Raw genomic sequence first — 26695 nt, 5'->3', positions numbered from 1 at the left:
TTGTGTTACTGAGAGGTTGCTGGTTGCTTTTTTTTTTTTATTTTATTTTTTTTCTTCCCCTTTCTGTGGAGAGGAGGTTCTTTGTGTCTGTGTTAGATCTTTGAATTTACCCTTCCCATATTTAATTTTTGTCTATTTCAGCATGTAAACATTAAAACCTTTTTCGAGCATTTCTTAGATGCTGAGAGGGAAGTTTCAACTTAATATTAGCCAAGAGCAGGTCATACTTCCTATACATCCAAAATTGTCTTCTCAGGAAGCCATGAAATCAACCCAAGTCTCAGGCTTTGTTTTTGTGTTAAAGGTGATGGGGAACTATATGTTTTATTTAAATGTCCACAGTGATGAAGCTAATAGCTGCTGCTTTGTGTTGCAGTGCTGGGAGAGGGGCTGGCCAAGGGAGATGGATCTTTCCGTGCTGTGCTCTGCTGCATGCATCTTAAAGGGAAGCTGCAAATTGTGTCTAATGTTCTTTCCAAATCACTGATGGGTGAATCACTGGTAAGTGGGTTTGCTCCAATCCACATAATTTAAAAAGCAGTTTTGTATTTCCTTTTTTTTTGTTGTTTTTTTTTTTAAATGTGTTTAATGACAAACTTCTGAACATATGCTTGACTGGCAGGTTGCAACCAAAATGTTTTGTGTGGAAAAGAAGATGAGTATAGGGCCACACATATATCATCAGGATACTTAGACTGCTGCTTCAGACTTGCTAGGATTTTGAGATTTTTTTTTTTTGTTGTTATTGGATCTAAATCCATGGGGAATGCACAATACATTTGCATATTTGTGTGATTGACTAGAATAATGTAAATCTCAAACTTATGCTTACTTTTGTATGTACTTCAGGAAGCTTAGTGATTCAAGCTGAAAAAGTATTGATAGGACCTTTAAACAACAGGCCCATGATAAGTTGTGAAAGAGCATGAAGAGCTCTTCAGGAAAAAAAAAAAAAGTTTGGTATTTCAAGATGAAGATAAAGGTTTGAGTTCAAAGCTTCTATTTTATTCTTGAGCTATCAAAACTTTTTAAAGTTGCTTTTAACCCCATACATGTAAGTCATTGTTCAGATTTTTATGTGACTGCTCATATGGGGAAAATCAGGGGCATAAATGTTTCCAAAGAGAAGTGCCCTTTTTTTGTCATCCCCCAAACAAGAGCAGCTCTGGTCACACCAAAAGGAATGTGAAAGTGACATCAGAAACTGTTGTAGGAAGGTCTATTACCTTGAAATTGGATCGTGTCTCCTCTATCTTGGTGCTTAATTTAATCAGTAGATTGTTTTTGAGAGGCTGTTCTGTTGGTCTGTCTGGTGTATATCCTGAATTCCCTCCTGCACTGCCCCTGCCATTGGCTCTGCTTCACATAAAGAAGTTTTCTTTTGCTTTTAACTGGTGTTTTCTAATGAAAAAATGTTTAATTGAAAAATTGCTGGTGAGGTTGGAGGAGACTTGCCTTCAGAAAAAAATCAATATAATAGCCTAAAGCTGCTTATTGCAGGAAATGTGCATTGCCCTTGTTTTGAGCTGTTGTTGTGCAGATAAAGGTAACTTGGTATGTAATTCCAGAGTGGTGTTCCAAAGCAGTCTGAGAGATTTGCACAAGGTTCAGGTTGTTAGACACAGTTGTTTTCAGCAGGCACATTAAAACCAGCAACTGGTGTACTGACTTCTGTCAGTATCTGAGAGGAGAAATGAAACAAAGTTGTGGAATGAATTTATTGAAGAGTTGGAATTCATCCAGTTTCCTGCCCAGTGACTTCAGAGAATGATTCTTCATATGGTTTTTATGCTCTAGTACAGCTCAGCTCAACAGGTTCAATTTGCAGCCTTTCTGCTGAAGAAGTGAAAAATCATTTTGAGAAAAGCTTAAATGTGAGAATTGTTGCATAAGTCTTCAGCAAAGAGAGTAATTTCTGCTGCTCAGCAGCACAGTCAAAATGTGGAGAAGTCTGACAAATAGTAGTAGCACTTAATTACATTTCTGCAAGATAATATTGAAATAAAAGCCACAGTTCTGGCTTCCTTTAATGAAAGTCTTGTCTTACATGAGTGTGAAATTGTTGCACTTAGTTATACATTTCAGAGAAGTTCAGTCTGCAGTTATTTTTACCTACATGGCTAATCTTTGCTTTTCAGTGAGAACTCCAAAAATGACATAGTCTATCTACATCAGAGCAGAAAGAGTCATGAAACTGTAGGAATTAGAACCCTGGAAGGTAGACCCCTATGAAGAAATGAATCCATCACAATTTCTTTAGAGCCAGAGCATTTCAGTAACCACAGCACATGGCTCACAAATGGTGCTTTTCATTGGTACCTTACAAAGTGCTCTCTCTGTGAAGGCACTGTGGAGATGGGAATATTGGAGATGGGAAACTGAGGCACAGAGAGGCAAAGTGATTTCCCTAAGGCTGGCAGTCAAGCTGCTAGTAGAACATAGATCTACTGAGCCCTTGTCTGTGGGGCTGTATTCCCCCCAGGACTACTCTGCATGTTGGTGACTATTCTGGAGATTAACAGTCAAGAAGTATTGTAGCTGGTAATATTTATCTTGAGTAGCAGTTAAACTCCAGAAGGTTTTTTTTTTCCCTGACTTGTTCTGCATATGCTCCTCTCCTGCCTTGTCCTGTAACTCCAGTATAAAACTCCCTTTTTCCCCATAAAGTTTGCTCAGTGTTCCACACTATGCCATTTAGAATTGTGCATTGTAAATTGAATTTATTTGTCCTTCTTGCCCTTCTCCTTGGTGGCTGAGCAGAGGGAAATGAACTTTGTTGCTGTGGTTTAATGCACATGAAGGTTTTTTCTGTGTTTGATGTAGCAATGTTCTTTCTCTCCCCAGAACGGGATGGTAACTAAAGATCTGACACGACTGAAAACACTTCTTGCTGAAACAGAGGTAATAATGAGCATATTATTGGGAAAATAATGAGCAGTACCTGAAACAACTGAATGGTTTGTTTTCATGTGTCCCAGGAGATCTGGGCTCACTGTGAACATACTGGTTCAAACATTATTGTTTCTGCTGGGCTGTCTGTCTTTATCACCTACCTGTTCAAGGGCCTTTCATCACCATCTTTTGTGACATGTGAGAAAATAGAAAAAGATGCTAATAGGTTGTTGACTGTCTTGAAGTAGTGAGTAGAAAGAATTCAAAGCATCTAGATCTGCATTATTTATTATTGTATTTTTCTCTGCTGGAAATCATTCTGAAGTAATAAATGTGAAAGAAACTGGTTAACAAATGTAAGTGCCCTCTCAGTCACCTTTTTTTTTGTATTTGAGGTGGACTGGCATGTCTGTTGATTGGATTGTCACTCTTTTTTCTTCTTATGCTTTGTCATTGATTTGAGCTTTATTTTTGAGGTAGATTCAAAGCTGAAAAACATCTCAATACAGTTTAGACTTCTGATTTTAAAAACTTCACAGTCCACATTAAAGCAATCACAGGGTAGAGTTTAGTCTTGCAAAAAATCTCTAAGATTTTCTTTTAACAATGAGTGCACTGAATGTTCTTGTCACAATTTCTTTTATCAACAGCTGCAGTCCAGTTCTTAGGTTATTATGAAATTCATGTTTGTTGACTGGAAGTGATTTCAGACCCTTGATTAATATTTTTATATTGGTTGTTCTAAAATACATTTTGATAGCAAAGAAGCCAGAACAGTGCTTGTTGATGAAATTGTTTTGTGTTCCTTTATAACTATGTTTTTTTTTTTAATATGATTGTAGGCAGCTGGTAAAGTACCATCAGGTTATCATGTAGAAGATCTAGAAGAAGGTATGTAACTCAACTCGAAAGCTACTTCATTTTGCAGTGGGAAGGCTTGGATTCTGCTGAATGCTCAGCACTGCATAGTAGCCAGAAACCAAAAAAGGGGCTTTACTATTGTGGTGAGCCTTGGGGATTAGGGTAGAACTATCTCTGACTGAATTTGGGGGCAGAATTTCTCATTGCTGGTCAAGGAGCAGGCTCTGATACAGCTCTGTTCAGCAGATTGTTTGAAGCTTGCCTTCACAACCTTCAGACCTTTGTTCTAATTGACTTTGTTAGGGATTGAAAATTAATTTCTGGTGTATAATTTTGCTTTGGGTTGCTGTTGAAGATATATGGTTCCCTGGACAGTTCCTGTCTGACTCAGAAATAGCTGTAAATATGAGAAGTAACTGAAGTTCTGATCCTCTGCAGGGTCCCGGGATGGGTGGCAGTTCCGTCCTCCGCCCAGGGGAGTCACAAGCAGTGAAGAATATACACTGTGTAAAAGGTAAAGTCACTGCTTTATATCAGTGCTCTCCAAGGGATCATAACATTTCTGCACTGTTTAGCTGCTGACAGGATGATTAAGAGGTCAGGAAAATGAAGGTGCTTGTTTGAACAGGATTCATTCACAGATTTTTGGAAGTGTCAGTTTATCCAGAATCACCATACAATGAATCACTAGCTCTGTTTTCATAAGAGAGTGGTGTGAGGACCAATTTTTTTAGAAACAGGTCAACATCTGTCTTTTTCTCTTATCTTTTCTAATTTGTCTAATTTCAAAGATGTACAGAGTTCCCACAGAAAACACTGCAGCACAGCAAAGTGTGCTGTGACAGCAGAAAGGGGACAGGCCTTCAGATAAATGGGCTTTCTTGATAGATGGGCTTTGTCTTCACATTAAAAAAATGTTTGTAGGATTTCCCTCCAGATCTCATTATTTCCACTTCCTCTAAGCTCAAATACACAGAGGTGAATTGCCCTGCTGAAGATTCAGTGGCTTGGAGTTTCTCCTTGTCTTTTCCAGTCAATATTGCTTGTAGTTTGTGTTGTTAATTGTCATTACTTACATAAAATTGTATTAATATATATGGGGAGGAGCCATTAATATGCACTTGATTCTGCCTTATATGTAAATGATGCAAATAAATTATTCTAGAAGTATGAGCAGGAATCTGACCTACTTTTAAAAAGATGTGACTGAATTGTTGAATATGGGTTACTTCTGGCATTATTTTCTAGACACACTAAATCTTATCAACTCATGTTGACTTTTGTCATATCTAGTGCATATTCAGCAGTTTTTATAAGAGATATTTACATTTTTTAGCTCATGATGATTTTCTGTTGTGTACCCTCTACACCATATTTCCAACCATTGCTCTGAAACATTTTTCCCCTGGAGCTGTTAGTAGCTTTATGCATGCTCTGAACTCTTATGCTGAGAAAGATGTGCCTTACTCAGCAAATCCTCATGAACAATGTCATTCTGACCATGGACTAAAGATTTTCTTTCCTTATAAGGAGGCAGTTGCAGGTGCTGCATATGAATCTTTGAAGCTGTGCTTTGGTTTTCCCCTGTGTGCTGTAAAGCAGTTGGTGTGCAGTGTGTTTATTCTATGTAATGAAGCTATGGACTTGCAGGAGGTATTAAATAAGAAACTAAATATGAGAAAAAAAGATGGCTCTTAAAAATATGGACAATAAAAACTTTGAAAATGCATAATGATGCCAAATTTTAAAGTAACATGGGTTCCTGTTAATGAAAAGGAAAGCCTCTTGACTCTAAAGCTGGTATGTAGCTAATAGGAGCAGGTCAACAATTTTTAATGCTTGCTCTCTGTTTACTTTGGTCTGTGAGAATCATAATTGTATTTTAACATTCTAATGCAATGGTGATTTTAAAAATTTACAGTAATAACATTGAAATTCACTGTCAAGAAAAATATTTGAGTTTAAAATATACTGAGGAACATAGCTTGAGAATATCTTTAGTAACTCTGTGTTCTGTATCTTGCTCATAACTAAGTTGGACACACAAACCTTTATTTTTCTAAAAGGAAATGTGTATGCTAAATCAAATTATACCTACTGATAAAAGTGTGGCCTAGCTCTGCAGGTACTTTTGCTGGAAGATTTTTATCATCAGGTGATCCTTGTTATTGTCATGTAGCTCAAAGTTCACATTCTAATTCATGTTACATTACATAATGCATTTACTATGGAAACATTGTTCAGTCACTGCTTGCCTTCTGTTTTCTTCATCAATAATGTGCTGTCCTGACTTGTTTTATTAATTTAGTCTTGGTGCATCCTTTCTGGTTTTTTGCTGTAGCTTATCACTGTAGGAAGAGTTCTTAATATAAGTATATACACAGATATCCACTTGAAATTCCACTACAGTTATGTTTACAGAGTTTCTATAAACTTAATATCCTGAATAAAGATCAGCTTGCCTGGTTTTATTTGTAATAAATTACATTAATTACTTACAGCCTCCTTATGCAAAACAAACCAACCAAACAGCCTCCTGCCCTGATGTTTATTCTGTATATTCAGTTCTTTCTTAGTTACTTCAGAACTTACCTTCTCTCACCCCATTTTGTTCTTCATTTTGTTGGCAGTTTTTAAAGTGCTTCAGTTTTGTCAAATGATAAAAATGCAGCTACTGCCTCGTGTTTTATACTTGTGACAGAAAGTTTAATTATAAAACTAATTCCCAGGTGATAAAGACATTTGCCCACACTTGCAATGAATTCTGAGAACTCAAATGATAAAATTCTATACAGGTGCTTGGAATATCATTAATTTGGATGCATTAGCACATGCCATTAAATGAAAAATGTACCTCTTTAGCAAATCTTTAACCTCTGCAAAAATAGATCTTTTTTTGACTGATAGACCCTTTGCAAAGAAGATAAAACTTTTTCTCAGGGAGATGCTTTCTGTGTAGGTGTATTTGGTAGAAAGGACCACGTGATGTCACTGTTGCTCCAGGAAAAACTTCTGAATGTGTATTTATCAGCTAATAATGTAACTATTGGAGGAAATTATGCTATATCTCCACTGTGCTCTGATTTAGGGTATTTTATTGATATTAACATATCAATAGTCATATTGCCTAGTCATTGGAGGGATAGTCCATCTTCTCATTGTGTTAATTGCTGTACAAACACTTGATTCTTCTTCAAAGATGGAAATATCTTAAGGCAACCTGTGTGCCCCAATGTTTCAAAGAGATTTAATACACTTTTCTAGAATTTTCAATAAGAGAGACTGCTACCTCTTTCACTCCATCCTGTGGACCTGTCTATATTTCCAAAATAATTCACAAGGACCAAACTGCCTTCAGTTCTGTGAGAGAGACTTAAAGAATGTTCTTCTGGCTTTAAAAGTAGAATTTTGATTGATTGTTGTTTTCTTTTTAATTGGAAACCAAAAACTCAAGGCATAATAAGTTTTTTTCTCTTTTATGTAGATTTTTAGAGCAAGGAATCTGCAGGTATGGGGCTCAGTGTACTTCAGCACATTCCCAGGAAGAGCTGACAGAATGGCAAAAGCGATACGCTTCCCGCTTGATCAGATTGAAACAGCAGAAGGAAAACAAGCAGTGTTCAGGCAGTTACATGGAAACCTTGATTGAGAAATGGATGAATTCATTATCTCCTGAGAAAGTGGTAAGGAAAATAACACTATTTCCCTATGTGCTCATATTTAAAACAAAGAGATGAACCTGTTTTTGGCCCTTATTCTCTGAGCTGGTCAAATCACTCCTTACCAACAAATTGTCCAACTGATTTGCTCCCCTTTCCATCCTGCTACTTTGCAAAGATACCAGAGACTTAGGCTGACTTCTGCAAATGTGCTTGTTTTTGTCAGAAATTCAGTGGAATTGGTGAATTACAGCTTCAGGGTGAATCACAGCTTGTTCATTCTGTGTGTTTACTACTCCCAGTGTGGGATGGGTCAGCCAAGTCTTGTGGTATTGTTCCAGTTCCTTGACTACATGGCAGAACTTTTTAAAGTGGAGAGCAATAAACAGCAAAGCTTTCATGACTTAGTAGAGAATACTCTTGTTTGTGCATGGGTCCTTTTCTTTGCCTGCAGCTGCAGGCACTTGTATGAAGAACAGCCAAGTTCTAAAAAGTTAAAATACCAATGAGTGTGGGGGGATATGATCAAACTTAGCAGTTGTTTGGTATTCCAAAGAATGTTTTTGCAGCATTCAACCAGCTCGACTTACCACTGACCCTAAGGAGTTTTCAGTCCATCTGTTGTTGATTCAAAGCTGGGAAGAGTGGACTTTATGTAAAATGCATTAATGAGTAGAAGGCCTAATTCTGGTTTCCTGGTGTCTCTAGTTGTTTCATTGGTGTCTGTGAAATCTGGGTGGAGTCTTCTGGAAATGGAGTCTTTGGGCTTCATTGTATCCAGATCCTTCCTTCCAAATGAAATCATGTTCTACTTTAAATATTTACAAGGAAGTTGGCTTTTAAAAATCAATTCCTGTAGTTAGTTTTCCTTAAAGGGACAAAAAATTACATGATCCAGTAGATTTGGCTTGCTTGTCTCTCTGAATTTGCATATTTTCATTAATTCCTAAGCAGGACTTCCATCAGTCCTGCACTCTCTAGGAAACCAGTATTTCCTTTTTATGCTAAAATCATCCTACCTTTTCCTGAATGTTTTTATTTTGATACTGTCTGTACAAATGTAATGTTATCTTCTTTTTCTTTTAATCCAGCTTAGTGAAAGTGTAGAAGGAGTGAGAGTAGAACATAATCCTGAGCTATCTGTAACTGTCACCACCAAAAGGTCTCATCAGACATGGACATTTGCTCTCACTTGTAAGGTAGGAGTATTTATCTTTTGAAAGTGAGTCAATAATAACTAGAATGTAGCTCGTAGCCTTTTGGGATTAACATTTCAATTGCATAATTCTTTTTAAAACAGAGGCACTTCCTACCAGCATCTCTTGTTATGTTCTCTCTTTTCATTGTTATGGCAATTATATATCAGCTCCCCAGATTTCTGGAGAGCAGGCAGGACTTGTACCTGCTCTGAGAAGTTGACCATTCTTTTAAATTCTCTTTATCTAATTGCAAATGAAGGTATTCCTGAAATTATTTTGGTTTTCCACCATCCTATTATTTCAACCTTTGCATTTTTTTTTCTAGCCTGCAAGAATGCTGTATCGAGTGGCATTGCTTTATGATGCCCATCGTCCACATTTTAGTATTGTTGCAATATCTGCTGGAGACAGCACTACCCAGGTATCACAGGAAGTTCCAGAAAACTGTCAGGAATGGATAGGAGGAAAGATGGTCCAGAATGGAATAGATCATTATATATACAAAGTCAGTATAGCCTTTAACACAGAAATCTTTGGAACTTTTCGTCAAACTGTTGTGTTTGATTTTGGATTAGAACCTGTCCTCATGCAACGAGTAATGATTGATGCTGCTTCAACTGAAGGTAATGTATTCAAGTTTATTGGTTTTGAACAGTGGAAATCTTTCATGTCCTTTTTCTCTTTCATGTTTCTGGACCGAACAGCAAAAGAATTTCTTTTACTGTGATGAAGTGTTGCTTTATAAGAATACACCTGCTAATTCATTCATTAATTAAAGCAGACTGTCTGAGAAGTCGGGGTTTTTTTGTTTGTTTGTTTGTTTTTAATCCCATTGCTGTATCTGACTTGGGTGGTCAAAAACAAGAGGCAAAATATGGGATTGTAACTCAGTGAATTGCAGTTGACCTGAATGTTGAGAATGTCAAAAAAGTGTAACTATATTTTTGTGGGTGTTCAAGTAAGAAGAAAGATCAACTACGTGTTGCTTTAAGGGTTATATTCTGTTTATGAAATCCATCCATACCTCTCAGTCCAAACCTGGAATAATGCAATTATCAGAATGATGCCAACAAACGGAAAGATATTTGAAGACGTGCAAATAAGCAGGAAATGCTTTGATATATCTTAAAAGATTTAGAGCTAAATATAGGTCACTGTTACTTGGCAGCAAGCAAGGGGGTGGGATAAAGTATGGTGATTTTTTGTGAAAAACTGAGAGATATGAACACTGAAGAAACAGAATTGTAGCACTGGGATGTGAGTAAGAAGAAGAAGAAAGATAAAAGATGAAGCTAAGAAAACAGCAGTTTTCTATTCCTGGCCTTTATTTTCATATAGCAGGTCAACATTTGCAATGTTAACAAAAAGAAATTGTAAATAGCAAATAGAATAAGTTCATAGATCATGAACTTATCTTTCCAGATGACTCAAGTACTTGTAGCCAAGAGCAGGACGACAGTACAAGTTTTAATGTCTCTTGAAGCAGAGAATATTGCTTTGTGAATGAGAAACTAGGCTCAGGAGCAAGCCTGTGGTCTTTTCAGGAGCTGTTCCATGGTTTCCATGTAACAATGTGGATAATCACAGCTGACAGGCTTCCTGAGACATTGAGCTTGTGGAGAAGGGGTGGCCTTTTATTGCAAACCTGTTTAAGATCAAGCAAACCAAGCCATGGTTTATTTGCAGAGTCAGAGCTGCTGTCAAGCCAGTCTGTGGTCTTAGGGGTTTTCTTTTTGGTTTAAACCACTGAGAGTGATACAAAGAACAGTCAATTCAAGTCTGAACTCTTCAGGATTAGTTACTGACACTTCCTTCTCACATGTTGCTTTGTGTGGGGAGGGATACTGTAGCCTTCAAGCAGGTTGTTACTGATATTTCTTTTGAGTGAAAAGAGTGCTAGGTTCTTTACAATAAAATGTAAGTACAAAATCCTGGGCTTTCTGCTAGGGTAGTGTAAGGAGGCAAGAGAAAGGGATAACTATGTTGGATGTGGTTTGGATTCTGTGGTTCCTTTTGCTTTTGGTATAGATGGATTGGGGTCTCTTGGAAGTGCTTTTCAGACAGAAAGCTGCCTGAGGTCTCTACCTTTGTATGTAATTCAGGGCCCTGTCTAGCTATCTAGACAGGAAAGAAAGGTCAACACTAAAATATTTCAATGGAAGAGCCTCCATTATGCATTTTGAAATTTTATTTGCTATGGAAAAAGAGAGTTGAGACAAAATACAAACCACTTTTTTTATCAGAGGGTCACCATATGTACAGTCTGTGCTTGGAACTGTTTATGTCAGGCTTCCTGTGGAAGCCTTTCTAGGATTGGGAATTAAATGGCTGTCTTTCTAGCAAGCAAGAGCTCAGTGCCAGCTTCATTACTGAGCTGATGTGATCTGAGGCATGGTTAGTATGAGGGAAAGCTTCATTTATGGTGAGATGATTTCCAAGACATAAGCCACACAAACATGGACTTCTTGCCATACAACTGTAGCTACTCATCTGGTTCAGGCTCAAGGTAGATACTTAAATGTGGCTTCTTTGTGAACACATATGATTAACCAGTAAGATAAGCTACAATCCTGGAGTAATAGCCAAGCTGCACTGAGATTTCTTTTGCTAAAAAGCTGTTTTCCTTCTATTCAGAATAAAAACAGACAAGATGATGTTAAGTGTTCATTTGAATTTGAAAACCTCTTTTCTGCACATTTTTTCAGCGTTGGTGTGATATCCTGGATACCTGTCTTAAATCTTACTTGGAGATAATATGTTAAAATATCCTGGCTTCACTGTAAATGGCAAATATTTTAATCTCTGCAATTTAACTGCAATTCAGTTAACTGATGCACTGTTGTCATAGTGTTTTTTTGGCATTATTGGATGTATTTTATGTGGATGTAGACAGTGCTGGGTCTTCTGTTTCTCGTTTAAACTATGTCATCCCTAAAATTAGGGTATGCTAAAAATGAGTTTCAGCTTAATTTTCTAACTTTCTATCATGTTAGGTTACATTTTCCAAGTTTTACCTAGCAAACTAACTCTAGATATCTAATGCAACTCTGCAGAATACATGTATTATGCTACCATGGATTTTTTTTTTTTAAAAGACCTTCACAATTTTGCAAACCCAGCTGGTTTATCAACCTTTTTTATTACCTTCTACATTTTATAGTATATATTGTAAGGTTCTTCACTGCTTTGTATTCTTGAAATGAGATGATGTTGCCATTAGGCTTTGAAAAGCATATTATGATGACAGGTCCTTCAAAGTTGTTTGCAATTATTAAAATTGCTTTCCTTGTTTGTCTGTATTCATGCTATTTGCTCTCTATGGAATATTTATTTTCTGGTATTATTTGAGAGCCTGTTTGCTCTCTGTGTACAACTGAGAAGTAGGGGTGGTAATTACTAGCAGTGAACATACTAAAGCTGTCATAGACAGAAGAGACTCTTACCTACATTTATTTCATTATCTAATGGTCAAATTTTTAGCAGTGGGGTTTTTTGTGTTGGTTTTTGTTTGTTTTTTAACAAAAGTGGTGTTAGAACTTAATTCCTTTCCCCTGTTACCTATCATCCAGATCTTGAATACCTGATGCACGCTCGGCAACAGCTCCTAACCACAGCGAAGCGTTGGGATTCTACTTCTAAGACTATTGTAGAATTTGAGCCTAATGAAACTACTGAATTGGAGAAGAGCCTTCTTACCAGATACCAAATCCCTCTGTCTGCTGACCAGCTATTTACACAGTCTGTGCTGGACAAATCATTGACCAAGACCAACTATCAGTCACGGCTGCACGACCTCCTGTACATAGAGGAAATCGCACAGTATAAGGAAGTCAGCAAGTAAGTGAACCCTTTATAAAAATACTTCTTAGATGTTCCTTGTTGTCCTGTTCATTTTTCATTAATCTGTTCATTTTTCATTAAACCTCCAGGATTGTTTAAGATGGGAAGTTTTCCTGTTTCTTGTTGAATCTGAATCTGGAAATAGTAACTTTGGGTTAAGGTCGCTTGCACTTAACAAATGGAAATTACTGATACTCCTTTAAAACAAATTATATCTGTCAGTCTGTGCTTATGGTGGGAGGCACTGAACAGCTGTTGTACAATGTTTTGTTAATGTCTGGATAATAGTTATTTTTGATTATAGTTTTTTGGGGCTCTCTACAAAAAGACACTAACAGTAGAAGTCTTATTTTTTGTTCCTTGGTGGAAGTAAGTTATAGCAAAGTAATATCTTTACATAAGGTTCTTGGAGGGAGTGTTAAGTATGTATATATGTACATTTATTTTTAATTTTTTTCAAGAAAAAGGTTGAATTGTGGGTGGATCAGACTCTGATCTTGTGATGCTATGGCAGCTGAATTTGTTGCATTTGTTCTTTAAATAGACTGAAAACCAGCTTCTGAATAAAAGTTCCTAGTAAAAAGCATGTAGCATACATTTTTTGGTTGTTTTCTTGTGTAATATCTTTAGATACTGCATCCATTTCTCAACTGCATTAGTTACATGAGCAAATACAGGGTTACAAAAAAGCTGTGAGCTTCCCTTGTGTAGATTTTCATGGGGCCTTTTTTTCTGAAGTTTGATATTTGTGGCTAAAAATTTTGCCTGCACTTATGTGGTACAAAAGAGTTTTAAGTGTTGCACTTCTCAGAATGGAAAGTTAAAAAGAGATAACTTCCTTTTAAGCTAATTTGATAGGAAAAAAATATCAGTTACCTAAGTTCCAAATCAGAACTATCTATTTAAGGCAAAGTAGTCCAGGAGCTCCATAGGTTCAGCTGAATCACCCCACTAGAAGCTGGGAAGAAAATACTAGGAGTAGTTGTATTTCTAGTGTTTTTAAAGCAGGAAAATGATTCAGTTTCTTCTTTGGATCTCAGATAAAGGGCAGTATATTTGAACTATTTTTCTTCATATCTTTCATCTCTGCTGTGCTCTGGTCTTGAGCTGGAATCCAACATACAGAGGAATCACTCTTCAACACTGTTTTCATTGTGCAGGAATATTCTCCATCATGCATATTAATGATCAGGTTGATTTTTCTAAGGATTTGGAAAACAAAAGTGAGTTTAAAGTAAACATTATGAAATATGGTCTGAAAGGAAACAGTATTTTTACTGAGTGAATTTTCACATTAAGAATTAGACTTACCATGCCCCATAGGAAATGAAAGAGCAGCATGACTGTAGAAATGAAAGAAGTGTATTCTGTGGGTAATGTTTCCCCTTTGGAAAATTTGGTGTAGCAGTGTTACTGCTCTTTTTTTTTTTTTTTTTTGTCTAGTAGATTAATAAAAGTAAGTTTTAATAATGTTCTTGAAATTTTCTGTTTTGCTAGTGTTGATGGCAGAATTACTCTTTTGATCTTGTAGCTGACCCACTTTATTGCAACAAGGCTCAAACTAGCACACTTTTCTGATCCTCTGTGATTAAGATCACACACTTGGTATTCTCTAGTGAAGTGTCAGGGTTGCAAACCTAGAAATGGGCCCATAAGTACAAAAAAGCAGGTGGGTTGTAATCCCTCTGAAGTGGTGCCATGAGTAAAGTGTTTGAGCTGCTACTCACTGATGGGTTTGTGTGTGGTAAAAGTAGGAGGGTTGTAGACCTGGCCTCTTCTGACAAGACTGGCTGTCTGCAGTTCAGCTGGGAGTGAATTGCTGGGGTTTAAGAAGGTTGATTTCTCATTTTGTAGGAAAATACTGTTTCAAACTTCAGACGGGATCACCTGAGTGAAATTGCTGAAAAGTATTGGACGAAGGTTGCAGGGAAGTCAGTTGAAGTCAGTTATAAAGCAGATCATTCTAGGTAGTCTCAAAGGACTTCACTTTAAATCATGTTTATTCTAATATTTCAAGAGGCATTTAGAAAAATGATTCCATATGAGTACATCACAAAATGAAGTCTAATTTTCCAAATGCAAACATACTCTATGAGAAAACCTAAAACTGATTTTGATATTTGTTTGAGCTTTGGAAACTTTTCCCTTACATACATTTGTTGATGTTTTAAAAATTCTTCCTTTCTCTCTTGCACATCCAAAAGAAAATCAGAATCTAATTGTTAGTGGCCAGGACTTACTGGGTGTTTTCTTTACAAACATTAAATTGTGTGTGAGGAGACAAATAGCTCCTTCCCTGAAGTACACTTTTACTACCAGAATTGCAGATTTATTCTCAAGGCTGTAAAAACTTAAAATACTGGCTTTGATGGAAAAGAGGTTTGCTTTTGTCATGACTGTGTCTTGTATTTATCAATATATAGGTCAGTGTCACACTGCACACTCTGTACTCTGCTGGTATAAATTTAAGAGGAAACTTGCAGCATGTGCAGGTGTTACATGGGGCTTTGTTCAGGAGGGGTTAATTTGCCTTTGAGGAATTTATTGTTTGCACTGATACTGGATAGATTAATGATTTATGAAGTCCTCCTTTAATTTCTGTGTTTTTCATTATGAGTAACAGACTTATTTTTTAGCTAGTTTCAGTAACAGGGCAATTAGGCTGGGATTTCAGAGTGCTTAGGAGGAAACAGAAAAAAAACCAACTCTGTGTTGTATAAATCTGCAAAGCAAGAGGGAGGAATGGATGAAAGGAGGACCTTATGTTTACAGCTAATCCTTAAGAGGATTTTGTAGTTTAACAGTTTGCCAGAAGGTGTCAGTTTACTCAATTGCTTGATAATCTCTAAACTTTAGATTCCCATTAATCATAAAGCTTGTGCTGTCTCAGAACAGCAGTAATACCATTTGCCAGCAAATCTGAATTTTGGGAGTGAGCTGATGCATGTTCAGTAGCAAAGGCATCCAAGTTCAGGAAAGTTTTAACAAAATAAATTCACATTACCACGTTGAATATTTTATATACCATTTTATATAGCATTTTATCAAGCATCTGAACATGATAGGCACTGCTTTTCTGTTGCTTACTTGCTGAGCTGCACTGGGGGAGTGAAGCACTTGTCTTGAATCAAGTTTCTGAAGGAAAACCCTTCACTCTTGTGTGCTCCCTAAAGCTCCTGCTCTTTAGGGACTGCTTTAATCCCAGTGTAGGGAGTAACTTTTAGGGCTCCTGATGAACTGAACAAATCTGTGTTCAGCAGGAAAACATCTCTTGATTTGGAAGGTGAAGTGTGAATTTTTGCATGGGATTTAGGGGTCCAACTGTGTGAAGCAGCAGCCACAAGGGGGCAAACTTGGAGTTTTTGTGCAACACTCCTGATTTGCCACATAGGAAAAAAAAAAGAAAAGGAGTTGGGCTTGGTAGGTGTTTAATTTCCAAGAGAACGGAAATGTTGGATTTTATTTGTATGCTTTTTTGACACTGCAGGGCTTAAATGATAAATTACCAGTTTATAGTTTTAAATAGGAAATAGCAGATCAACACATCGAATAAATCCAGTATGAATATGAAAAGTGTTACAAGAAAATGAATGTTTTTGAGGCATTTTAATAAACTCCTCTGAATTACAGGTATAATATCATTTACCTTTGAAGATGTAGATCACTGTCTGGTGTGCAGCCTGGAAATAGCTGAAATAAATGCATGAAGTTTTATTTACATGAAATAAATAGGGATCTTCTTCTATCTGCACTTCTCTCTTTGAATACCTAAAATAAGCTTCAAAACTCTTTAAACAGTAATTTTTACTGCTTTGGGGCATGCACAGCAACTCTAAATCACTCCAAATTGCTTTTGGTCTCAGAAAAACCTGGTGTTTGATCCTGTATTGTTAGGATTCTATTTTTAAGCTTCACAGATGGGGATTATTTTGAATATATGTTTTATAAGCTATAAACATAAAGTGTAAACCAACAACTACATACTTACTTGCAGCTTGACTTGTCCTGTTCATCTTTCAGAATGCAGGGCAGGGAGCCTGCAGTTGGAATGCATGAGATTTCTGACTCGGGGAGCATTTTTCTGCCCTGACTTGATGCTTTCTCACTTAGGTTCAACATAAAAGTGCAATTGCAGATTGTAGCAAGCTTCATGCTCACTGGTGTTTCTGGAGGTGCAAAGTATGCCCAAAATGGACAACTTTTTGGTCGCTTCAAACTCACTGAAACGCTTTCGGAGGACACTTTGGCTGGACGGCTGGTGATGACCAAAGTCAATGCTGTTTATTTATTGCCTGCCACTAAAGAGAAGTCAGCACAGACCCAAGGAACCAAAGAGAAGGTCTATGAAGCAGCTATTGAGGAGAAAACAAAGGATTATATCTTCTTGAGGGTATCCAGGGAATGCTGCGAAGAACTGAATCTTCGGGCAGATTGTGAAATGCAGGTGGGTCTTGAGTGGAAGGTTACCTTTTTTTTTGCTTGTCTTTTTTGTTTTTTTTTTAATATTTATTTATTTTTTTTATTTTAATATTTTAATATTATGTTGTTTGTAAAGAAGATAGTGCATTAGATATAAGTGGAGGTAAGGGAAGACAAAATTCTATTTAAGTATTTGACTCCTCACCCATCCCCAGTGTGTGTCTGATGCAGACGTCATGATAAATCTTCTTATCAAACACAAATGACCTCAGATACAGAGCCCTGGAGTTGCTTGAAATGAATGCATTTTCACCAAAGGATCATATCCACCCACTCACTTTGTTTTGAGAAGACATATGGAAGAATCCTAATGTCTTAATTTAACATAGGTAATTGGTCTGGGAAGGCTTATGTTGTTCCAGGGTCTTGGTTTTGTGTGTGTTTTCTTAAAACAATAATTAAACTTACTAATTGATTCTATCACGGACTCCACTGGAATGCAAAATGAGCTGGGGCTTTAGTAACTGTCTGATTTTTCTTTGAGCATCTTATAAAATTTTGCCTGAGGTAGCAAATCTATTCTGCATTAAAGATTGGGCCCTAATGTTATTTGTAAAATTGTTTGTTACTTAATCCATATATCAGTGACCTGGTGGTCAAATACCTAAAGTGTTACCTTTATCAATAAATTGTAATTGTGAGGAAATTTTTCTGATTAAGTATTGACTCAACATTTGGAAAGGGATCCCCAGGTTAGAATTGAGGATATTATAACTTGGGTGCATTTTTAGTGAAGACACTGGAAATTATGCTATTGTCTTCAGTGGAGTTGGCATTCCCTATGTGTTTCTTAAACATTGGCTGCTGCTTGGTGACCAAACTGACATGAGACTGTTTTATTTTTGGAGTGGTTACTCTGTTCTTTGTCCTCTTGTGTGAAACTGGCAAGGGATTAACTTCCTTTCCCACTGTTTTCTTCTTGTGGAATATACATGAAAGCAGGTTAGGTGCCTCTCCTTCACAGATGGCCTCATTCATTACTCTGCAATAGCAAATGGAACTGTCTGATTCAGGCCAGACTGGACTGAAAACAGAAGAAATCACAAGCTGTTAAAGAAAGTGGTGAATACAGATAGATAATAAGAGGTATTTAATGCTCAGCACCTTGCTTGGACTCCCAGAAGGGTCTGTTCCAGTGGTGCTCAGATGAGCATCATAGGTTTTCTGCATTTAAGTTACCATTTTTATATTGGGTGATCTTTTATTAGCCTTGGGTCAGTCTGAGCAAAGATATTTTTCCTGTTTAGGTCCAACTGTGAGGTTGGCACCATTGCCATTTGTGTGGAAGACTTTTCCAGTCCTCTCTCTGACTTTGTTGAGTGAACAATTCAGTGGTGGGTAGAGATGGGTAGGACAGAGCTTTGGAGGAAGCTTGAGGTCCCTCCTGGGTGGGATGAGCTGGTGCTGTCATTCTTGACATGTGCTAAACCCCCCCTGCTTCTGAAGACCTGGATATTACCCCAGGTATTGGGATAGGCACAAACTACATGGTGGGACAGTGGGGAAAAGGATTTCTGAAACATTCCTGTGTCCCATTTAACCAAGTTTTCCTGGCACTTACTCTCACTGTAGTGAATGCCACACTTAATGCTGTATGGATTTGTTACTGCCTTTTTTTTTTTTTTTCCAGAGTTATGGTTTTATCTTGCTGTAAAGTGTGAGAGTCACGATGAATATTTAACATCTTCATCTCTGCCAGAGATTGAAAGTTAATGGCTACATTCTGCACTGATTCAAGAAAATATTGTTCATTTACAGCAAAGCTGCTGTTGATTTTACATGTTATGTAATAATATGAGCTGCATAATATTTCAATATACTAGAAAAAAAATGCTACAAGCTGGGTTTTGCTGTAGGAGATGATCTTCAATGGTGAAGGTTACAGGTGCACAAGAGGGTTTTTACAGGTGTGATCCCTGTGGCAGGAGGTGACTTTGTGGGCTGATAAAGGAACATCTAGAAAGCTAGTTAAATCTAGAAGGCTAAATTACTCTTCCATAGGAGGAATTCTCCATGGGAGAGGTTCATGAGATAAATTTATATGCCTGTGAATGATGCATGTCATGGTCAGAGAGGTGATTGTCTGCTTTTCTAAGTCTTTTTCCTTCTTTTTTTCCCCAAGTTGACTGACTTATTTTGATAATCACATGAATTTTAAATACAAGAAATGGGGTTTTTTGTTTGTAGTAGGTAAGGAAAACTTAATTGACAAGTTGAAAAGTCCTTACAGAAGTTTTCAGGAAAGATAATGACAAAAATGTATTCTACTCTTGCTTTGTGTTTGCTGAACTTTCTGGTTGGTAGCAATAATTATAATGAGATTAAAGTGTGATTAAGGATAGTGGGCTGATAAATAGAGAATCAGTGAGTGCTAAAGGAAAAAATGAAAAGATCTTGGACAAAGGTTTTGCTTGGAGCATGGGGATATGTTCAGAATGGCTGCATCACCTCTCTGGTGTTTCCCTGGGTTTTCTTGGAGTCCTCGACCACAGCTTTGCCCCCCATCACTTCAGTGGTGTGATCCTGCTCATCTTTGTTCCTGTTTTGCTCATCTGTTGATTAGTAATATAAAACCATCTTCTGAGAAGTGGTTGTGAAAGCTCTCAGTAAAGATGACCCTAGAAATTTTACATGTAACAAGAACACTTTCCAGGTAAAGGAGGGATGCTTTTCCAGGCAGGTTGCAGTAGTCTGGCTGGCTGTTTGGGTGCTCACTGTTCATTTTAGATCTCAGAAGGTACTTATTTGCTCCTGCTTCATCACCAAATGCTCATTAGAATTGTAGCACAGTGATTACATAAATATTTAGTGATAGACAGTGATGCTTTGGAAAGAAAAATAAATACCTCACTCACTTGGAGTTCTACAGCAGTTCTGGTTGGTTTTATGCTGTGTTATATGAGTGCAAATCTGCATCAGATTTTCTATAAAGGCTCCTGTGTTGTTAACACTTAGTTCTTAGGTCAGATTAATTTGGTTTTGGAGAGATTAATAATTACAAATGTAAATACATGGAAGTGTTTTTATGAATTGTTTCCCCAGGAGCTGCTTTTATTCAGTGTTCAAATTTGGAATATAGTTTTTCTCTTTGCTCTCTTAGTGTATGTGTGACTGGTGAGTAGTCAGTACCCATTGTTCAGTTCTGACTTGAATCAGGGATGCTAACGTGTGCTGCATGGCTCTTCTGGCTTTGTACCAGGGTTTTGTTGGCATTCTCTTTTATTTACTAGTATAAAAATGTAAGCAATTAAGAGAAGAAAACAAAGAATGTATTGATAAGGCACTAATTGTTAGAAAACAACGTTTGGAGATTTCTAATAACTGAACATTTATGACATGTATTATTCCAGAATGCTTGACTAGAAATAAATAATGTTTGGGTCACACAGCTGATTTGTATCATCTGTTTGAGCTGTAACATTTTCTCAGTGTTTCAAGCTTGTTCTTACAATATGGAAGCTTATCTTTTTAATAGTCTTTTAGGATAGTAATAGTTTAGAGGAGCATTTTTTATATTCCAAAATTAGTCCAAGATTATTTTCCTTTCAGTATTTTTTTTTTTTTCTGAAAAATGCAGTGGAATCCAACTCCAAAAGTCAGACAACAGTAGGAGGATAAAAATGAATCACATGCAGCAAAGTCCAGTGAAGGTTTTCTATATTACTCATTTTTGGTTCACCTTTTCATTTGGTTATTCATTTTTCACTGCAGGTTGAGCTTCAGTTTCAGTTAAATCGCTTACCCCTCTGTGAGATGCATTATGCCTTGGACAGGATTAAGGACAACAGTATTTTGTTTCCAGATGTCAGCATGACTCCCACCATACCCTGGAGTCCCAACAGGTACAAGAATACAAACACTTTAATATCAAAGATTGCATGGTAATGCAGTACTGAATTTCTCCTAACAGATGGCTGCCCTAGAACAAGAAACATGTCTTGCTCTTCATTAATGGTGAGGGTGGTTCAGAGAAGGAAGTGAAACTGTTCTAAATAAAACAAGAAAACTGATCCTCTGAGGATTAGAATCTGTTGATTGGTTTTCCCTGAGGCTGAGCTGTGGTTTTATAGGCACTGCAGTAGCATTGTAGCTCTATAAAACAGATTTGCTGTTGTTATTTACTGTTCTGCTGTTTTCCACTGAAAATACACATTATAGGAGTGTGAATGGAGTTTGAAAAGGAGTTTGAAGGAGTTTACTGGGCAGGATTGCAAGCATGCAGACTTCTATTTGCAAGGAGCCATCCATTAGTAGCTTCTCAGCTTGGTGTAATGAACCCAGATTTGCACAAAGATGGCCAAGAAAGGTGTGGGAATGATCCTTGCAAGGACCAGCACAACACTTGCAAGCAGTCCTGAGGTTCTTTGTATACATAACCTTAGAGTTTCCTTTAGGAAACAGAATCCCTTATATTATTTAAATACTTTTAAGGGAACATCAGGCTGATGCAGTGGAAATAGTTTGTCTCCAGGGGTAAAACTTAGGGAAGAGAAATGTGAGGCTGTGTTGCTCAGGGAGTATGGTCAGGATTCTTGGTGCCTAGGGAAGGATAAGAGGGGTATGAAGTTTGTGTACTTAGAAACCAGGGACATGAGAGAATTGTGGAACTGATAGCCTGGGCAGCATGCAGGGAGTTGTGGGGTGTCCTGAAGGTGAGAATTAAGGGTGTGCTTCTGATGCCATGCAGAGGAGGGGATAGCTCAAGGATTAAAAAGAAAGTGATCTGGCCAGAAACCTGAGATAAGGGAGATAAGACAAAAATGATTAGAAAAATTTTAGTTTGTCTTGGGAAGTGTAGGAAGAATAGAGATGATAAAAGGGTGGGTGCAGTGTTGGGAGTGAGGATGCTGCAAGTGTCAAAGCTGTGACAGTAAAGGTCAAAAGAAAGGAATGGGATTTCCATGGAGTTCCACTGCAAAGGGAATGGAGGACAATGACAATCTGTTCACTGAGTTGAGTTCTGAGTGAATTTTGCAAGGAAATAGTGTTTAATGATAGTTTGGAAGTAAGCAGTGATTTCAATAAAAAGGAGGTAAGTCAAGTGAGCCAGAACTATTATCTTCTCTGGTATATATCTGGAAATTGACAGAAATTTCCATATCAGTTGTAGTTGATATAAAAATTTTACAATTAAGTTATATTTGTTACATACAGGAATGAGATATCTATGTAAGGGTTGGATTTCAGTTTAAGTCAGTGTAATAAATACGTGTTTTTCCTTTTGGTGCCTTGGTTTGCCCCACCTTGATAATCAGTACTTCTGACTGACTCAAAACTATCCCTGATTTCCTTCTATTTTTGTTTTGCATCCCTATTACTTTCCAGTATTTCTTAGTCTCCTGCTAGCTTGCTGTTCATAGCTGTCTTTAAAAGTTGGGAATCCAGTCAATTCTCTCTTGATTTTACTCCCTATTGCTAACTACTACTGAATAGAAACTTTCCCAGTCTGTGAGCTGCACAGTGCTTGTACCAGAGGAGATCAGATTACTGAAGTATGGCCATATGTGCAGCAGTGACAGGTGGTTTTTACTGTGCATGTCTACTTTTAAATCTGGCAGTGGGAATATTAAAAACTGTGTCTACCAATCTTTAACCTCTTACACTCACTGGAATTTTCTGAAAGCATCTTCTACTTCGTGCTGGTATCACCAGCTAGTTGCAGCAAAATAATTTTTTTAGGCTGCTTTCTTATTAGAGGTGTGTGCCTTGATGATCTTGTAAACAAAACAAAAGTAAAGAGAAATTTTTAGTTAATTGGTAGCCATTGATTTTTAAATTGTTTTCACATTTCATTGTAAATGAGTTTTACCAAGCCCTGGAGTTGTGTAGCTGTTGACTTCTGAAGCTGACAATGTAAATACTGCAGGGAAGAAGCTCAACTAGTGTTAGATTACGTATTATTATCCATAGAGTTATATATATTATATATACATATACTTAAATATATATTCTTTTTTTTTTTTTAATTTCTTTAAAGCTTTTAAAATCTTCCCTCATTTCATTTCTGACTGGCAGTGGATTGTCCCAGCTTATGCTTTGAAACTCTCTTTGCTCCCTTTTGTTGCAGACAATGGGATGAGCAGTTGGACCCTCGACTCAACGCGAAGCAAAAAGAGGCTGTTCTGGCTATCACTACTCCACTCTCAATACAACTGCCTCCTGTTCTTATCATCGGTCCCTATGGGACAGGAAAAACCTTCACTCTGGCTCAGGCAGTCAAGCACATACTCCAACAACAGGATACTAGGTGAGATGGGGCACTAAATGGAGAGAGATGCTTGATTAGCTGAGCTGATGGAATTTTTTGGCTTAAATTCAAGTGAAAGGTAGAAATACAGGATTTCCATCCAGCTTAAAACCAAACAAAACTCAAGTCCTCTGTCATTGTTTTGAATGATAAAGTAATTTTGTAGTCTTAGCCTGTGTTTTCCATTTTGGAACAAAACTAATAAGAAGTGACAGTGTGTAGAATGACTTTGACGTGGAAAGTTTTGCAGTATGTTAGATAGTAAAAACTGTTCCTTACTTAAAATGAAGTCTAGATTAATAATAACAAAATAATAATTGAAAAACTGTCTGAACTTTAAATCTTTCCATAACTGAAGGATTTGAGTTAAAGGGCTGAGTCATGCAGATTACAGTAGGTTAGTGATTAGTTTCATTAAGACAAATGTGCAGGAAGATGGCCACTGTTTCCTTTTTTTTGTATTCTACTGCTTTGACTTGTTTTCTGTTTCTTCATTGCTTTTTTATTTGCACCATTTATTCCAGCAGGATTCTCATTTGCACCCATTCTAATAGTGCTGCTGATCTCTACATAAAGGATTATTTACATCCATATGTAGAAGCAGGCAATCCCCAGGCAAGACCTCTCAGGTATTTTTTTAAGGCTTATTATGTATCTATAAAATACTATTCTTAAGAAAAGGTGTCTATAAAAAAAGGTTAAAGAATTTTTAAAACATAAAAGCATATTGGCATTACCCAGCAGTGCTTTTAAAAACACAGACTAAAAGGAACGTGTAACATTGTCAACATACTTTTGGGTCATTTGTTAAATAAAAATAAAGACATCCTTTTTTAAGCTTTTATTATTCTATTGATAAATGTGTCTTTCCTAAAGAGCAAACTTTTGATATGCTCCTCTAAAAGCTACTATGATAAAATAAAATGAACTTGAATTGTATTTTAATTCCAGAAAAATCTGACTCACACTTACAATGATAATTTGGAAACTGGGGCTTCACACCTGGCTTTTTTAAAGAAAAAAATTGATGTCATAGGAGCTGCATATTTAGAGAATCATGTGAAAGTCGTTTGGCCTCTTCTGATAAGTCAGTTTGAAGTCATTGTATATGTGGTTAAATGTACTTAACATGGGTCATTTGGGGGAATTAGTGAAGGAAAAAAAATAAAGAAGGGGTGGAAATTTTAAAACCAAGGAGGTAAACTGGCATAAAAGTAGTTAAAGAGTATTTATTCATGGGCTGAACCCTACTGTGCAGTAATCACAGTGTCAAGTGTCTATTGCTAACTCAGTATGTATTTTTAAGTTATGTGCATCAATTTCTGAATGCCAGTGTGTGAGTTTATTACATTACTGAGAAAATCACTCTGTAGGTTTACTGGTTGGATATTAAAAGCCATCCTGGACTTCCATGATGTGCAGTGTCAGTGAAGTGAATGAAGTTTTGTGAAAGGGCTGAATTTACAATAAGTGTAAATTCATACAATCATAGATTCTATTCTCTGAGGTTTGCTGCCTTTAGTTGCCATGTGGTAGTTTACAGACACTGAGGATCTGGCCAAGGAAGAGAAAGCAGAGGGGTTTTTGAACAGTTACCTTTTCTCTTGCTGGTATTTTAACAGAGATTATCTTGAGGTGATTTGTAAAGCACTTTGTGATGAGAAGCATTGGGGTGTCTTGATTTTGTGGTGGGGAAAAAACGTGTGCAGTTGACACAGGAATATTGTAGTGTGACTTAACAGACCAAGGATTTCAAGTTAAATGCAGCTGTATTGTGGTTGCCACCTTCTTTTAGGTGGAGTATTCACCTATATTCCAGCCTCAGAAATATTTACATGAACATACATAAATAAAAGTGTTGTATTTTCTTACAGTTAAATGTACATGTGTATTTGCCAGGAAAATTAGAGCACATAATTTAAAAGCCATTGAATGTTGGAATTTGAGTGTAATCATCATAGTATTTGTTATGAAGACTCCAGAAAATGCTGCTGTAGATTTTATGATACTGTTCAAATAGAAATGGTACCTCTATAAACAGCTAAAGTTTTAGAAAATGTCAGGCATCTCTGAAATTGTGTGTAGATATTTATGGATCCTCAAATACATGTTTTCTAATAAAAAATTTGACATATGATTGAGAAGCATATGTTGTTTGAAAGCTGAATGCATGTTACCCTCATCTGACAAGAGCTGAAAAGTCAGTATGTCTGAGCTGAAAGCTGGAGCTGTTTGAACTCCTGGAATAAAATTAATTATAGATCTGTTACTTATTGACTGTTGTCAAGATAGATTTTAAACTTAATATCATTACTGTTCATTTAAAAAGGTTCTCTGAGCCTCTTGCAATATTTTAAAGGAAAGGTGGAGTGGATTAGAAGCAGTTACTGATCAGAGCTGGAGGTGCTGATTGCAGGGGTTGATGTGTTTTTAACTGACTGAGTGGTTTACTTTAGATTTTTTTCCTTATTTACTCTCCAAGTGATGAGTTGGCTGAACAGTTTCCTTGCTGCAAGTGTTTCCATAGTGTGGAGCACCATAATATTGATGTTGCTTTTAGAGAAGGGAAGCTTAATTATTTGACATTGACTGAGTATTGAGAACTGTGTAAATCTTGCTGTAAATTTCTGTGGGTCAGACACATGCTAAATGTATCACCCTTTCCGTGGTGCAATCTTTAAGTTTGAAGCCTAGAGTTTGTGGGGTTTTTTGTTTAAATATTGAGTTATAAATTCAGATTTTTTTTTCCTAACAGAATAACTACCCATGCCCTTTGGAAAACACTAAGTCAGAATGAACACTGAGAATTTATGTTGAGTCTAAGTTCTGCAACTGAATAAAATACCAATGAAGCCTGAAGGCCAAATTCTCTTAGTCCTGATGCCCATAAACAAATTTGTACCCAGAAAAAAAAAATGCCCCTGGGTTTGATTAGATTCTTCAGCTGCTTTAGGGGCACACTCCAAAACTTCACTCTTACTGCAGAAACCTGACATTGAAACAATTCTGCTATACTTAAGTAAATGTATGCAGAAGGATTTCTGAAAGGAAAAAAAAAACCCTAACCTCCATTTCTGAGGAAAGAGCTTTTGATGAAGTGTTCTGTTAGGTGCCAAGGCACTTGATTTTAAGTGTAGAGAAGTAGACACCTTTAGGTGGTGAGTCAGAGCTGTGAGAGGTGGTAATTGGCTCCTAATTTCTTTACCCTTTTACTTGTGGATGTGCTTTCCCCATCAAGTGCTAGTCTTCAGGAGACAGGATGCTGAGGTGGGCACTGGAGCTAAATACTTGAGATTATCATCACCCTCTCCTGAAAACTCCAGGCAAGCCCCAGGAAAAAGGTAGCAGCAGTTTCTCTGGGCATGCAGTGAATGAGGTAGCTCCTTGGATATTTCAGATTCAGTTGTATCCAGACACTTTTTTTGTGTATCACAGAATCATAGAATAGGCTGGGTTGGAAGGGACCTCAGAGATCATCGAGTCCAACCCTTGATCAACTACTGCCACAGTCACTAGAC

General features: G+C 37.0%; 1 protein-coding gene across 3 annotated transcripts in view; it reads left to right on the top strand.

The window, feature by feature from the left end:
- The window catches only part of HELZ (helicase with zinc finger), an 83517-nt gene that overhangs the window by 20545 nt on the left and 36277 nt on the right, over positions 1-26695 (top strand). For 2 of the 3 annotated variants that reach the window (XM_030461888.1, XM_030461889.1), the window contains exons 4-15: positions 377-501; positions 2845-2901; positions 3735-3783; positions 4192-4267; positions 7238-7436; positions 8504-8611; positions 8937-9234; positions 12181-12448; positions 16562-16895; positions 20642-20772; positions 22998-23177; positions 23702-23806. In XM_030461888.1, coding sequence (XP_030317748.1) covers positions 377-501; positions 2845-2901; positions 3735-3783; positions 4192-4267; positions 7238-7436; positions 8504-8611; positions 8937-9234; positions 12181-12448; positions 16562-16895; positions 20642-20772; positions 22998-23177; positions 23702-23806 — 1930 coding nt within the window. The remainder of the gene's footprint in view (positions 1-376; positions 502-2844; positions 2902-3734; positions 3784-4191; positions 4268-7237; positions 7437-8503; positions 8612-8936; positions 9235-12180; positions 12449-16561; positions 16896-20641; positions 20773-22997; positions 23178-23701; positions 23807-26695) is intronic. The other variant, XM_008494530.2, reaches the window with a different exon arrangement.

The sequence above is a fragment of the Calypte anna genome, chromosome 18 (genome assembly GCF_003957555.1).
Source record: "Calypte anna isolate BGI_N300 chromosome 18, bCalAnn1_v1.p, whole genome shotgun sequence".
NCBI lineage: Eukaryota > Metazoa > Chordata > Aves > Apodiformes > Trochilidae > Calypte > Calypte anna.
Note: the sequence above shows the minus strand (reverse complement) of the source record. Positions and strands in the feature narration are given on the sequence as shown.